Source organism: Mus musculus, chromosome 3 (assembly GCF_000001635.26).
Source record: "Mus musculus strain C57BL/6J chromosome 3, GRCm38.p6 C57BL/6J".
Classification (NCBI taxonomy): Eukaryota; Metazoa; Chordata; class Mammalia; order Rodentia; family Muridae; genus Mus; species Mus musculus.
Window position 1 is genome coordinate 65,799,212 of NC_000069.6, and position 16,922 is coordinate 65,816,133.

At 40.3% G+C, this 16,922-nt stretch overlaps 1 protein-coding gene across 4 annotated transcripts in view; it reads left to right on the top strand.

Annotated features, from left to right (window-relative positions):
• Lekr1 (leucine, glutamate and lysine rich 1) overlaps positions 1-16,922 on the top strand; it is a 176,989-nt gene that overhangs the window by 139,673 nt on the left and 20,394 nt on the right. For all 4 annotated transcript variants that reach the window (XM_006501847.3, NM_001166659.1, XM_006501844.2 and 1 more), the window contains 2 exons: positions 3,101-3,194; positions 16,701-16,865. In XM_006501847.3, coding sequence (XP_006501910.1) covers positions 3,101-3,194; positions 16,701-16,865 — 259 coding nt within the window. The remainder of the gene's footprint in view (positions 1-3,100; positions 3,195-16,700; positions 16,866-16,922) is intronic.

Consider the following 16,922-nt stretch of genomic DNA (forward strand, 5'->3'; position numbering starts at 1 on the left):
ATGCAGTACAAGATTAGATGCTGGCTTACTGTATTCTGTTGAAGTATATGTATGTTCCTTCTACACCTAAGTTGCTCAGTGTTGAGTGTTAAATTTTGTCCAAGGCATTTTCATGAATTGAGGTGATAAAAGAGCTTTTCTCCTTCCTTTTGATGGTGTGCTTGATTTTGCTTATTGATTTATACATGTTTACCTGTTATGGGTAATGCTAATCTTTTTTAAATTTTGCTAATGTTTTATTGAGGATTTTTGTATCTGTTTTCATCAGGGCTATCAACCTATTACAACTGAGATGTTCTTGTGTGGTTGTGGTAAATGTGGGATAAGGCTGGCATCAGGGAATGCCCTCATATTGAATTTTGTGGAGTAGTGTTAGAAGAACCTGACATAAGTTCTGCTTTAAGTGTTTGGTAGAATTGAGCACTGCAGTTATCTTGTCCTGGGCTTTTCCTTGATGGGAGACTTGGTTTTTAAATCACAGATTCAGTTTCATTACCTGTTATTGTTCTCTTTGGTTTCCTTCTACTCCTGGTTCAGCCTCTGGAAAGCGTGTGAGCTCAGGATATTACCAGTTTCTGTGTTAACCATTGTGATGTTTCTTTTCATCTCTGAATTTTGTTTTGTTTTGTTTTGTTTTTTGTTTTGTTAGGGACTCACTATGTAGCCCTGGCTGCTGTCCTGGAACTTGCTATGTAGCAAGGCTGGCCTCAATCTCACAGAAATCCGTCTGCCTCTGTTAGGATTAAAAGAGCATGCTACCAGATATGGTCATATGTGATACTTTGTCTTTCCTGTGTGTACATAGGGTGGGGGGGGGTGTGCACTTAAGTCAAAGGCCCTCGTGGGGGAGCAGAGGCAGACACTGAATATCACGCAGCTGTACTTGCAGGCAGTTGTGAGGCACCTCACGTTGGTTTTAGAGCCAGCTCGGGGTTTCTGTATAAGCAGTACATGTTTAACAGCCCCCAGAGGTTCATACTTTGATTTTTTTTTTTTTTTTTTTGCGTTTGTAATGATTTGTTTTTTGTCAACCTGACACACAATCAGGTCATCCAAGAAAAGGAAACCTCAATTGAAAAAAAAAAAAAAACCAAAAAACAAAAAACAAAAACGCCTCTATCATATTGGCCTATAATCAAGTCTGTGAAACGTTTTTTTTTTCCCCAACATAATATTTTTCTTAATTATTTGAGAATTTCATACAATGCACCCTGATCACACTCACTTCCCATTCCTCCCAAGTCCACTTTCCCACCCTTATGCTCACCCCCACCCCAAAATACACCAAGTCCAATTTGTGTTGCACAGACCTTAGCATGGCCTCCAGCAGCAGCATGGTCCTCTGGCATCAACATGAACCAGAGACATCAGCATGGCTTCTGCCACAGCATGAACCATAGAGGTCTTTGAGGAGACGTAATTCAGAAAACAAAGCAGTCTTCATCTTGAATATCTTAGTGTTCAGAATCAGGAGCAGGACCTGTGAGAGCTTCAGGCTCAGTGTGTGTGCAGTATGAGAAGTGTGTGTGCAGCAACACTACCCTGTGCTCTCCCCTCCCCCTATGCTCCTACCATGGCTGTGCTCCCACTGTGGCTGTGCTCCCTCACCTGTTGCCACCGTGTCTCTAGTTCCACTTCTCGGCTGTACATGTCACCCCTTCTACCACTTTTTTCCCCAATTCCACGAAACCACCTTTAAAAGGCATCTTCCCATAAGACTTCCTTCTGTTCTCTGCAGGCTAATCCTCCATGGCAGCATCTCCCCTCAGAGCCTCTGTGAGTCTTCCAGACTCCTTGGAGCTGTGCACAGCCCTGCAGATGGTAGTGCCTGCAGCTGTGTTAAACAGAGGCTCGCATTTTCTAGCTTAGTTATTGGTATGTGCAGTGTATTTCCGGGAGTAATGAGACAGTTGTGTAAGGAAGTAAACTGACCAGTCCATAGGGAACACAAGAGGAACCATCGTTCCTCCAAGGTCTTTGCTTCAGTTTCTGCCTCCAGTTCCTGTTCTGCTTGAGTCCCTGCCCTGGCTTTGCTCAGTGATGGACTGTGATTAGGGCATGTGTATCAAGTAAACCCTTTCCCCCACAGGTTACTCCGACTTATGGTCCTCATCATAGCAACAGAAAACAAACTATAACTGCATTTATTATTACCTATTTCATTTTCTTATGATCTGAAATGTGTTCTCTTCCCTTCCTCTAATTTTGGGTTTGGCTTGTTCTCATTTGTTATTTGACATATAGCCATGAGTTGCATATTTGAGCTTTTCTGTGTCTGTCACCTGGCTATTGACTATAGTGAACTTGACTCTTGATACTTCTTGCCCTGTCACAGAGTTTTGATGTATGTGCCTCCACTTTCATTTGTTTCAAGAAAAAATTAAATTAATTTCTTGATCATTGGTTGCTCCAGAATAAGTTATTTAATATCCACTTGCATGTATAGCGTTGAAATTTTTCTTACTGATTTCTGGTTTTATTGCAATATGATTGAAAAAGATACTTGATATGACTTTGAGGCTTTTAAAAATCTTGTGTACATGGTGGGAGGTGTGTGTGTGTGTGTGTGTGTGTGTGTGTGTGTGTGTGTATGTGTGAATGTGGGCATGCACATGCCATTGCACATATATAGAGGACAGCCTCAGGTATTGAACCTCACCTTCTTCTTCTTCTGAGGCAGCGCCCTCTGTTTACCACAGTGTATATGAGACTAGCAGGTTTAAGAGCTTCTGGGATTCTCATGTCTCTGCTTCCCATCTTGCTGTAATAGCTCTGATATTATAGAAGCCTACTACCACACCTGGATTCTTGTGGGTTCTGGGGCTCTGAACTTAGGTTCTCACTCTTGTACGGCAAACACTTTACCCACTGGGTATCTCCTCGCCCCTTGACTTCTGGCCAACTGCTCTTAAATGGATGTGACAGAGCAAGGGAGTGACCCGTCCAAGGTGACTGGGATTTCACGCCAAAGCAATATCTATGTTGTTAAAGAGTAAGCATATTATGTTGTGAAGGAATACCATCCGAGGAGCAGGAATTGCAACTTTGTAGGATCCTGAGGGCTGAGTCCCAACTCATCTGTTGGTTTTGTGGTTTTCAGGGAATTGATGCTGGTTTCTCATCAGAAAAGCATCGAGCAGCTGCAGGAAACCCTGAGACAGAAGCTGCTGAGCGATGACAGCTGGCGGGAGAAGGTAAGGCTGTGTGGCTCATCTGCATGTGTCTGGCTTGCTTTTGAAACATTGTATCCATCTGCCCGAAGACTATTCCAGATAGGTGTCTTTGCTTTGGCTAATTCTTTTGATTCCATCTGGAAATGTCCAACTCCAAATATGCTTAAGATATATGTACTTTCCAAAATATTAGACAATGTGGTAAGAAGTAAAAAGGGAAAATGGAAAAATACATTTTGTAATCCTATAATCTTAGGATATTTCTTGGTTCTTATGCAGAATACATTTTAATCTTTAAATATTTACTTTTTTCTAGCAAGTATCAGAATCTAAATTTAATCATATTTGTTAAACCATAGAAATACTAGTAACTCTAATTTCTTTGCTTCTAAGATAGAGAATAGAGATGATTGTAAATTATTAGTTATTAAATTTTGACCATCTTAGACTGGTGAAGTTAAATGAGCAAATATTTCTCTTTCTATTACTAAGAACTGTTTTCTCTCAGAGCATGAAAACAGTCCACTGTCATCTTTGGAATTTGCTATATTTTTCAAGATGTCAACAAAGAATGACTTAAATATGTCTAAATACCACAAGTCGGACTCTTTAAGCAGTTAGTTCCTTTCTCAGCAGCACAGAGCCTTCCTGGCAACAAGCTTCAGTTCCCTCACTGACCCATGGGAACTGACCTGCACACGGAGCCTGAGCCTTCCCACTTTCGCTCCAGCTGTGTCTGTATGCAGCACAGCTGTCTCCCTCAGCTGTATCGTTCATTGCAGCAAACTGGGGGGGTAGTGTGGGGTTTGGAACCCAAGGCCATGAACATGCTAAGCCAAGCCCTGCCTGAGAACTACATGTACAGTGATTTCCTACGACTTACACTTTATCCATAACTGGAGCTTCCTGCTGAAATTCAGGTGGTGTAGTTGCACTCGTTATAATTTGTTCACCTATCAGATTCTTCTTGGACTGGATCGTTTGCTTGTAACCTCAGCCACTTTCCAGCTGTTGCCTTCTCTTGTAGTGCCTCCCTGTGCCACCCTGAATATTGAAACCCCTTACACACTGTTAATGGCTCTGCTGGATTCTAAATTTGTCAGTTCCATTTCTTGTTATCAGACTCTCTCAACCAGTACTTGCCTGCTATGAATCAATACTTTCTCCTTTGCCGTTAGATAGTCAGATTATAACTATAAAATGACCATCTGGCCATGGTATTAACACACCTGTTAACCCCAATGTTAAGGCTGACACACAAAGACTCTGAGGCCAGCCTGGACTGAAGAGAGCCTGTGTGAGGAAGAAAAATCACTGTTCAGTATAATTGTACATAGGTAGGAGTAAAACTTGAGACTGTGGGCTGGAGTTGCTGTAAATGTGTCAGTCTGACTTCATACAGTAGACCTATTCCTTCTTGTGTAAAGCTCCCACTTAGAGTTTTTGGTGATTCTTGGTCTAGTTAATTAGCTGGTCTGCTCTTATTCATCTTCCTGATCCTTATCGTTCGAATGTTTTAATACTCAAAAAGATGACCTTCCAGCACATAAAAAGCCTTGCGTTCCATTCCAGCACCACCCAAACTATCAACCAAACTGTCCAAAACAGGGGGCACTTTAATAACCAGAAGTTAGAGTAGTTTGGGCACTGTGATTAAGGCCTGGAAAAATAGTCTGTCATGACCATGAGTCTTTGAGATGAAAGCAGCTCCTTGGAAATATTTGTTATGAGATTGCCTAACCTCAGATTGTGGTGATAGAGTGAACCAGGCTAGAGAGATGTCGGCCATTTTCTCCATCCCTAGGGTCTGATGGAGTGAACATTCCTGTCTTCCCTGAGACGCTCTCCCTGCTCACGCCCCACTGGGGTCTTTTGGGTGCGTTCTATTGAAGAAGAGTCTTTATGGGTCATTCTAGTCCTGCTCAGAGATGAAGAGATTCTAGCATCTGATATTAAAAATTCAGTGCTCTCACATTGTACAAAGTTAGTCTGATGGTGAAAAGAATCCAGTGCACTACCGAGATGGCTCTTCCTCAGTGCTTACTCTCTCTAGTACGAGTCGCTGACCTCATAGATGTCCTCTGGTGTGTATAATCTCCTATTGTATAAAGTTGGGGAAACATCACTTCATAATAAATTTTACTGTTTAACCAACAGGAAATCATGATCAGACCAGTAAAACCAGAGAATAATAAGAGCGCCTTGACTGTGTTAGCTATTAAGACTGTGAATAAAAAGTTCCTTCAAAGTCTTCTCAGGAGAAAGGAGAGCCACTTGCATGACATTGTCATCTCTCGCGGGTCACTGTGCCTTTGCGTAGGAATGAAATGTTCTCTTTACAAATGTATAACACACAAATTAGAATAAACTTAATATCTTAAATGCTTCTAATGTTTTTAAAAAGTAGAAAGCAATTTGTGCCTGTGCTTAATTATTTTAGAGTATGTAAAAAACACATAATAGGATCAATAGTTGCTATGCAACAAAGAGGGCACATTTTAAAATAACTGTTTACCGATTGTCATGAATTTTTGTTTATTTTAAGTATTGCTTGGATACAAAGAAAGCAAATTAATGGGCAGGATGAACCTTTAAAATTGGTTCCAAATGCACAATATTGTTACTATTCATTTAAAATTTTGTTATGAAAAAAACCCTCTTGCAGCTTGAATAATTATGTAACTAATTCATCTCATTTGTTGACACTCACTTTTCAGTATGGGAGACAAATTACAACCAAATATTTTCTTAGATTATCATTAACATGTTACAGTCTAGAAACATTTTGGGAGTGTATTAATGACCTCAGTATGTACACTTTTTGAAAACAAATAAAAGCCTTATTTCCTGGCTAGAATAACCAGATTGACAGTGGAGTAAACTTGACTTCAAGAACTAATCAATTTCAAATTTGCCAGGTTGATGGCTCACATCTTTAATTCAACACTGGAGAGCCAGAAGCAGGAGAACCTCTGTGAATTTGCCGCAGGCATGGCCTACACAGACAAGTTCCAGGTCCGTCAGGGATATGTAGTGGGACCCTGCTCAACAAGCAAACAGATAGTGAGATAAGAAATTCCAAATTAGAAAGCACACAAACAAACTCCCAATAGACATCTGGGTGTCCTGATGATTGCTAATGTGTCGTAATGTACTATCAATGAAGGAAACAGTAGCACACAAAATGCAAAGTTTGACAAGGATGAAGTTATTTATATATAATGTCACCTTTAATTTACCTAATAAACATAACTAAAATATTGAGGACATAGTTTAATTTTTAAAATTATTTTATTTAATTTTAATGATTTACTTAATAAAAATCTAAACATTTTAGATCTAGAATCATCTGCAAGGAATGTCTGATACAAGCCATTAATCCAGATGACGAAATGGTCCCCATTCTTAGAGTGCTTAACGTACACCGGGCTTTGTGCTCGGTGCTTTTTATAAGTGTAAGTTTTATAAGTGTAAGTTTTATGACACTTTTGTTCCAGTTTAACAGATGAAAAATAAACAAGTCTGGGAGAAGTCTTGTAATGTATGTATCAAGGCTATAGAGCAAGGACATGAGCTGACGTTAGCTGTGTCTTCCAGTGTCTAAGTGCAAAGTCTGGGACATCTGCATTTCACCAGTGTACAGTCACAGCGATCAGATTTACTCTTCCATCTGAACAAATAAAACCCAGAGGGGGGCACAAAACAGAAAACAGTGGTTTCGAGACATCTGACAGTGACAGGATGCTGGTGACAGTCCTGTGACTATGGACTATGACAGTCTGCATGCTGTGACACAGGAGACTGGGAACAGGTTAGGCTTGGCATTTGCTTTGAAGTGAGGAGTCCATGGAGATTAAAGTTGCAACAACTCTCAAAGTAGTGTTGCAGAAGAACATTCTAAAGAGGAGGAGTGTGGGTGGATGGTCTAGAGCGTGCATGTGGGCAAGCTTTAGCCAGGGAAGGCCAATCTGAGAGAAATAAAGAACTGAACACTCACATACAACCAGGCCTTAGTCTCTTTTCACCAGACAGACCAGAAAACCTGTAATCTACAGGATACGCAGAAGGCTTTTCCATAGCTGGCATTCTATTATTAGACATTATTAGGCCTGGGTTCAGTGATAGTCTGATCCTAACAAATGTCAAAAGGAAGACCTAAAGTAAGTTGACTCTAAGACATGCTGCCATTCCCCAAGTAGATACTACACATATTCATAGGAATACTAACATCCAGATTCTGGAAGACAAACAGAAATGAGCACAAGTAGTTACCAAGGTCAAAGTCACAGTGCCTGGTGTCTAATACATAGTTTCCATAAACAGAAAGAACTAGGAGAATAGAACTCACAATGAAAAGAAAAATCAGTGACTAAAAAAATCAACTGAGATGGGCTGCAGAGTTGTCCCAGTCTCCCAGAGGACCCAGGATCAGTTCTCAGCGCCCACATGGTAGCTCACAACTGTCTGTAACTCTGGTACCAAGGGATCTGACGCTTTCTTCCAGCATCTATGGGTACTGTACTTACATGATACACTGACATAGTGCAGTACAACACTATAGCCATAACATAAAAATAAATATTTTAAATGACTCAGGAAGACAGAGATGCTAAGATTAGAAGATAACGTTAACACAGTTGATGTATTTGCCATGTCCAAGAAGTAAAGGAAAATTTTATCATGTTAAGTTAGTTTATCGTGTTTAAGTTTAGTCATGCAAGCTATAAACAGGATGTAAACTGAGACAAGTACAGGGCACCTGAAAACACAGGGAACAGAGGGAAACACTTTTCTATTAAAACAAGATTTTCTTTTAAAGTCTCAGAAAGAAAAAAGCAGAGTGTCGGTGGGGTGGGGCTGTGAGAGGAACCCAGGGAAGAGAGTGGAGACACAAGTATCTGAATATATGATGGTGAAATGTTGATGAATTCAATGGAAATAGATTTACAAAGCTCAACAGGCCACAAGCACAAGAAAGCAAACACACCAAAGGACATTGTAATCCAAATTCTCAAAAAAGAAACAAAAAACAAAAAAAACTTTCTCTTTGTTTGTTTCTTTCTTTGTTTCTTTCTTTGTTTGTTTCTTTGTTTCTTCCTTCCTTCTTTCCTTCCTTCCTTCCTTCCTTCCTTCCTTCCTTCCTTCCTTCCTTCCTTCCTTCCTTCCTCTTTCTCTCTTTCTTTCTTTCTTTCTTTCTTTCTTTCTTTCTTTCTTTCTTTCTTTCTTTCTATCAAGAGGCTGGACAGATGGAGAGAAGTAAAGAGTATGTGCCACTCTTATAGAGGGCCCAAGTTCAGTTCCCAGCACCAGTGATTGGCTGCTCACCACCATCTGTATCTGGCTCCAGGGCATCCAATGTCTGTGGCCTCTGCAGGCTTCCATGTTTATGCAGACAACCCCAAATGCAGACACATTCCGTCCTTCCTTTCTCTTTCTTTCTCTCTCTCTTTCTTTCTTTCTTTCTTTCTTTCTTTCTTTCTTTCTTTCTTTCTTTCTTTCTTTCAATAATTAAAACAATTTCTTTCTTTCATAATAAATTAAATAATTTCTTTCTTTCATAATTAAAAATAAAATAATTTTTCTTACACAGTATGGATTAATTACAGTTCCCTTCCCTCTACTCCTCCCAGTTTCTCCCCACTTCCCATCCAGATGTGATCCCTTTCTCCCTCTCATTAGTAAAACAGGCGTCTACGAGAGTATAATGCAATATGATATATAAAACAAAAACTAACTCTTTGGAATTAGACCAAACAAACAAACAAAAGGAAAATTGCCCAAGAGAGACCCAAAAGTCAGAGCTCTACTAGTTCAGCTCTTCAGGAATCCAATAACAGCACTAAGCTAGAGGACCTGTGCAGGGCAGGACCTGCGCATGCTTTCTCAGTGTCTGTGAGTTCATGTGAGCTTTGCTCATGTTGATTAAGAAGGACTTATTTTCCTGGTATCCTCTGTGCCCTCTGGCTCTTACACTCTTTCCACCTCATCTTCCTCAGGGTTCCCGGAGCCCTGAGGGGAGGGATTTGCTAGGGTCATCCCATTTAGGACCTAGTGTTCCAAGGTGTCTCCTCTGCATAATGTCCAGCTGTGGGTCTCTGTAAAATTTGTCTCCAGCGGCTGCAGGAAGAAGCTCCTCTGATGATAACTGAGCAAGGTGTTGATCTATGAGTCTGGCATTAGGAGTCGTTATTATCACTACAGTTTGTTTTAGTTTAGCCTTTGTCCCTGAGCTGTCTTGTGTCAGGCTTTTGGTAACCCTGGCAGTACTGGATCCATCTCGTGGAGTTGGCCTTAAGTCAAGTCATATGTGGTAGTTTGAATAAAAATGGCTTCCACAGACTCATATTTGAATGCATGGTCAGCAGGGAATGGTATTATTTTAAAGAATTAAGAGGTGTGGCCTTATTGGAATAGGTGTGGCCTTATTAGAGGAAGAGCATCACTGGGGGTAGGCTTTGGGTTTCAGAAGCCCACACTGGGTCTAGTGGCTTTCTTCCAGCTGCCTGCCGAGCCAATGTAGAACTCTCAAGCTTCTTTTTCAGCACCATTCTGACTGCTTGCTGCCTTCCCACTCTGATGACAAATGGACGAAGTCTTTGAAACTGTAAGCAAGGCCCAACCAAATGCTTCCCATTATAAGAGTGGCCTTCACCTTGGTGTCTCTCCATAACAACTGAACATGGATGGTAGCAATTAGTTAGTCGCACAAGCATTGTGCCACCATTGCACTAGCACATCTTACAGTCAGCGCACCATTGTCAATATAAGGGTTTGTGACAGGGTTGATTTTTATGTTTCTCTTTTGGTAGTGAACAGAGTTCCTTCCTGTACCAAAGATGCTAGAATGTATGAGTGAAGGTTCCAAGTAGGCACCAGGTCAACTTCTCCATGCTCAAAGAAGTGTATATGTATTGTCTTCAACAATAGAGCTTGGCCATCAATTTGTGGAGAGCAACCTATAGTCTTGGCAACAGCCTTTGTTTATCGGTTCCATGGAACCCTTTAGGCTAGCAACTCAATTAGCTGTAACCCAGTCCTGTAACCAGAAGCTTCATTTGGTGGCAAGAGATGGTCAGTTGGGACTCTTGTCTCCCCCCGCCCCCATTATTTGGTGATTTTAGTTAAATCACCTTCATATAAGTATATATTTTAGGAAGCTTCCCCTTCATTAAGTTTCCATACTACCCCTCAAATGCACCTTAATTTTATCTGTCTCTAACCATATTCCCTCCTTCATCTCCACTCTTCCCAGCCCCCTCCTGCACATCCATTCTATTTCTCCTTTCTAATGAGAGCTATCTTCTCCCCGCCCCAGTCCCTTACTCTATATCTAGTTTCTTGGGTCTACAGATTATAGTTTGTATCATTGATTTAATAGATAATATCCACATCTGAGTGAATACACACCATGTTTGCCTTTCTGGGTCTGGGATACCTCACTAAGGATGATTTTTTTTTCTGCTTCTATTTACTTGAGAATTTACAATTACTCTGTTGTGTTAAGATACCACATTTTTTATCCATTCTTCTGTTGAGGAGCATCTAGGTTGTTTTTAATTTCTGACTATTACAAATATAGCAACAATGACTATGGATGAGTTGTCTGTGTGGCAGGATGAAGCATCCTTTGGGTATATGCCCAGGAGTTGTATAGCTGGGTCTTAAGATAGATTGAGTCCCATCTTCCTAAGAAACCACTGCACCGATTTCCACAGTGGCTGCAGAGTTTGTACTCCCACCAGAAATGGAGGGAGAGTCTCATTACTCCACATCCTCAGCAGCATGAGCTGTCACTTGGTCTATTGATCTTATCCATCCTGACAGGTATAAAATAAATTTTCAAAGTGGTTTTGATTTGCATTTTCCTGATGGCCAAGGTTGTTATATTTCTCAGCCATTTGAAATTCCTCTTTTGAGAATTCTGTTTAGATCTCTGCTCCATTTTTTAAGTGGGTTACTTGTTTTCTTGATATCTAGGTTTTTTTAATGCTGTATATATTTCGGATATTGGTTAGCCATCTATGTGATGTACACTGGTAAAGAATCTTTTCCCATTCTGTAGGCTTCCATTTTGTCTGGATGAGTGTCCTTTGCCATGCAGAAGCGTCTCAGTTTAATGAGGTTTCATTTGTTAATTATTGATGTAAGTGCCTATGTTAATGATATCCTGTTCAGAAAGGCTTTTCCTGTTCTAGTGAATTCAAAGCTATTTTCCACTTTCTCTTCTGTTCTTCTATCAGGTTCAGTGTATCTGGTTTTGTGTTGAGGTCTTTGGTCCATTTAGAGTTGAGTTTTGTGCAAGGTAGTAAGTATGGATCTATTTGAATTCTTTTTACATGTAGTGTCCCAGTTTGACCAGCACCATTTGTTGAAGATGCTGGCCTTTCCCAATGTGTGTATCTGGCTTCTCTGCCAAAACTCATGTGTCCATAGATGTATGGATTTATGTCTAGATCTTCAATTCTATTTTGTTGACATGTCTGGTTTTATGCCAATATCATGTTGTTTTTGTTACTATAGCTCTGTAGTACAACTTAAAATTGGGAATTGTGATATCTCCTGCACTTCTTTTATTATTCAGTATTGTTTTAGCCAGCTTTGATTTTTTTGTATTTAAATTTTAAAACTAATTATTTTTTAAAAGACAAACATCAGAAGACTAGGGGTACCGCTCAGTAGTAGAGCACTTACCTAGAAAGACCAGGAACCTGCATTCGATCCACAAAAGATATTACCAGGGATAAAAATCATTTCATAATAATAAAGGGTCTTTTTAGTAAAAGAACGTAATAATCCTAAATGCTCAAATGAGTTTAAATTTCCAGCACCCATGTTAAAAGCTATGCATGGCTTCTCACTGTGTGGGAAATAGAGACAGGTATTTGCTTCAGTTTGTTGCTGCCATCATAGCTCCAAATTCATTGAAGGATCCTGCATCAAGGGAATAAGATGGAGAGCAGGACACTCAACATCTCTCTCTGGCTTCTGCATGTGTTCTCATGGGTGCACATATATACCACACACAGTCACACACATACACAGAGTATATATAAAATTACATATAAAATTATATATACAATATATGAATACATGAAACAAAACCTGGTAGAACTATAAGGAGAAAATGAGATGCACAGTCTAGAAGTTAGCATCTTTCTCTTAATAATATAAAATTATTTATACAGATTTAAAAACAACCAAACACCAGAAAGAATAAATAGTTTGAAAATTGAATATTAATTTATTTTTAAAAGCTACACTGAAGAATACTAGTAAATAGTAATACTAATAACAAACTTGAGACAAGATATGTGTAGTGCCTCCACTACCCAATACTATACATATTCTTCTCATGTACACATGAGACATTTATCAAAAAATGGACCATAGTTTGTGTTACACATTTTAAAGGAATTAAGACATACAAAGTATTTTCTCTGACCACACTGAAATTAAATGAGTCATTTATTGAAACAAAACAAAACAAAACATTGAATCCATGTCCTTAATGGCTGTGCTGTATAGGATGTGGAAAGACAGACTTTATGGAAGAACCAAGGCCCTGGAGCCATTGAGTCCAGAAACAGTGGCGTACATACCTGTCCTCTGTGCTGGTGATCGTCTTGGTGGAGCTTAAGCTCCTTGAAGCTGTTTCACTTGCTTTTCTCCTTTTACCATTTTTTTTACTAGTATGCAAAATAATGGGTTTCATTATGGCAGGTCATGCTCCCTCTGAGCCTCCTCCTCAATCTAAACAATGGGAAACAAACAGTATTTGATCTTAATACTTGGAAAGTAGTGCAACACTTTATTTTTGGGAGATATATTTTCACAAATCGTCTGTGCATTGCCAAATAGAAATGATTGGTTTGACTCCTGGTTTGGCATCTGAAATTCTAACTGGTTTGAAAGGTAATGGTGAATAACCATTAGTTATATCCTCACATGGGAATTGCCTCTGTGGATGGCAAAGAGTAACAGAGTCAGCCACAGAATTTTCACTTAGAAATAGTGAAACGATAGTACTTTGTACATCAATATTAGATACAGATTGTTACAAAATACCAATTATGTGTTTCAGTAACAAACACAAAAGGAATTCCAGGAGAAGGTCTAGAGTGTTCTGGAGCGCCTCAGAAGCTGCTAGCAAGGATGGGGTTGAACCAAGAAAGGACATAGATGAATGAAAAACAAAATTAAAGCCTGGGCGTTATACCCAGGGTTTACTTTGTGAAATTTCCGAGCTTGCATAATAGTTATGCTTTTTAAAAAGAAATCTGTTTCCCCACAATTGCTAAAATAACGTAGATATTCCATATAAAGTAGTTTGTGCTTTATTTGCGCACCATCAGCCAAATAATTTAATTTGTACAAAACTTGTCTTGCCTTCTAAGCTACTCTGTTCATTTATATAAAATCATAAGCAGACACTTGCCTGAATTCATCTTCTCAACGGTAAGTAAGTAATATAGTTAAGTAATTCACTGTGATCATATTCTTCTCATGTCAGGATTGGTAGCCTTGTGCTATGATGACACCTGGTCACAGCTTCCCTCGAGTTTTGGAGATTCCACCAGAAGAGAATCACTTTCCTTGTCTTTCTCAGTTTGTGCACACTGAAAGCAAACTGCCACTGCTCGGCCACTCTTCCTCTTTCCCACTCCCCCCTTCAGTCCTTTCTTTCTGTCCTCCCTTTCCTATAATAGCCCTAAGGTGAAAGGACCCCCGTGCTGAGACATGACGGAGCCCTCTGCTCACTAAGGGGCTGGCCACCTCACCCTCTCCTTCCTGCACCAGCTCTGTATCTCATCTACACTTGGGACCCACTCATCTCCTAAGGAATCCCTTGTCCATGAACAGAATTAAGGGAACTCCATCTTTTAAAGGCTCTTCCTAAGCCCCCTGTCATCTAGTTTGTAGTTTATCCTGTCCCACATACTTTATGTAAATGTACAAGATACAGTCTGTCCTAAAATAATTTCTGGTATCTACCCATCAACCATACAGGTTCTTTTTCAATTTACCACTTGGTACTTAAATGCCTTGGCACATCTTTTGTCCCAGAGTGCTCCAAAATTGTTTAAAGTGCTGAAGATGCAGTTTAGTGGCAGAGCTCTTTGTAGCTCACATGGAGTCATAGATTCAACCACCAGCCCCAGTGCAAAAATTGGAGAGAGAAGAGTGGGAAAGGAAAAGGAGAAGGAGCATGGAGAAAGATAAAGAGGGAGAAAGAAAAACATTGCACAATAAAGGAGCCATGTTGCTTACAAACAAGCAAAAAAGCGCTTGCTTCATCAGCACATACTAAAAAAAAAAAAATTAAAAAAATCCCAAAACCCAAAACCCAACAAAACACCAGTGTCTGAGCAACTTATAAACTGTTAACGCTTCAAGTCCTGCCTGGAACTTCTCACTTTCTTCCTCACCAGTTGTTGGCTTCTCCGTCCCCACCCAGACTTGCTGAAGCCCAGTAGTCAATGTTTGAAGCACTGGGAGTCAGGATGGGAAAGCCAAAAGATGCAGACTTCAGGCTGCATCTGGCAGAGTCCTGGCCAGGGAAAAGGGAGCGGGAGTCCAGCCTGCACATGCTTAACAAGCACACCCGGCGTGGGATTTTTATCACTTAAGGAAAGGGGTTCCCTGTCAGTCCACACAAAGGTGTCCTGTAGGCTGGTGGTAGCCTAGTAAAAAGTTCATATGAGAAGTTTTTGGGACTTTTTTTTAAATTAATGTGTGGAGAAACCATTAACAAACCATTGTAAATAACTTATACTTTGTGAAGAATGCTATGTCATATAGAACATGGATTGGAGAATGGCCTTTTTTTTTTTTTTTTTTTTTTCAGGAGAGTTAGTGTAGTGGAAAGAGAGGCATAGGAGAATGGGCCAAAGATTTCTTTTGTTGGGTGTGGAGAGAAGGGAATAGCTGGGAATATGCTGTTCTGTGTGCAGACATAGGGAAAGTGAGGGAGAAATAGTCTTTAGGGCTATTGTTGAGACTCTTACCTGGGAGTTGTTCACCTAGAGGCAGGCAGTCATGAGTGTCTGATCTTCAGCGAGTGCTCTTTCCCCTCAAGGTCACTAGTAACCTTTCCCCAAACAATGTAGAAATGTATTTTGAGAGAGACAGAATATCTCCTCTTGTTGTGTCTACACTTTTGCAGTTCTGTCCTCCAAGCTGTAAATCCTACTGAGCCAGGGGCTAGTCTCCTTGCTCATTTTATTTAATCTAAAGGGCTTCCTATAAAGTTTGTGAGTAAACTTTCTGTGTCCTGGTATCTCAGTTTCAGGGATCCTGTGAGAAATTCAGGTTGACCTCGTTCCTTCTTTAAATGACCAGAAACAGAGTCAGAAACAGTACGGGTCAACAGTCTCTTCCCAGTTTAGCTGGCATTCACCACACCGCATAGAATTTACGTCTTAGCATGGCACAGTGTAGAGCTGGAGCTGATCCGCTGCAGGGATCTCAGCTCTGATCTCAGAAGATGGAATCTGCAGTGAGTTACTCGGTTACTTACAGGTTTTTTGACTCTTGCTCTCGTAGGCAGAGCCAAAGCCAATAGTTAAAAGCCACATTGAGGAAGATTTTGGCTGAACTATAGGAAAAACTGCTTAATGCTTAGAAATGGAAACTCCTGCTGGGGAAGAAGTGAGTTATGGCTCCATGATATGTGAGGCACTGTGGGACGTCCTTCCATGTCAGTTCTGTGGCAGAGACTGCAGGGCTTGCCGGTGGAGGCTGTCTCCACGGGCTGTTGAATTCTTGCCCATGCGACAGTCTTACATGGATGCTTTGCCTCATTTAATCCTCATAAAAGCCCCCAAAGGAACTAGTTACAACCCCACCAGGACAGCTTATGGTCACAAACTTAAGGACACAGCCAGCAAGTGTCAGGGCCATCTCAAATTAAAGTCCTTACTGTTTTTTCCACAGTTGATGAGGCATGAGAGGCTGAACCAGGGGTTTCTAAAGGCCCTTCGAGCACTGGGATTCTTCAGAGTCTACGTGGGGATGTGGATGGCTGTTGTCCATTCATTCTAGTTTCACTCACGTTAACATGTCAGCCTGTGACCAGCCATGGGACAGAGACACTTGGCACTTCGGCTTCTGTTCTGTTTTGAGCTGGGCATAGTCTAACCTCAGTTTGGGGGTAGAGGGTATTTGTTTTGTTTTTTTATTTTGTTTTGTTTTTCAGGTCTCCTGATGAGGACTGAGTTAGCAGTGTAAATGCTTTTAGTAGTTTAGTCTTTAGTTTTAGATCTTTTAGTCGTTTTAAGTATAAATGACTCAGCTTTAGTTCTAAGAACTGTCATCTCTACTAAGTTTTCAGTTTTAGTTACTAGAATATTTGACCCAAGGTCAACTTCTAAGAGAACTTCTAAGTTAACATTTTTAATACTAAAAATTTTAAAGTGCTTTAATTTAAAACTTGATATTTGGCTATTTTAAAGATTAGTCTGAGAATACATTGAATGTACTTATTTCGAGGTAAAATGGCTTTGTATGTTTTGACATGCTGTTTTCCAGATTGAAGCTGAGCTCAGCAAGGAAAGAGCCCGGCATCTCATTGAGTTCCAGGATCAAGCTCTTCTCTTTAAGGAGGAAGCTAAACTGGAACTTGACATTGAAAAAGAAAAGCACCAGGAAATAATCCGGAAGTATCAGCAAGAACATGAGGACCTGCAGAGGAAGGTTTGTCAGCTGGTGCTATGCTCCCCAATGCATGCCGCGTGCTCCCCTAAAGCATGC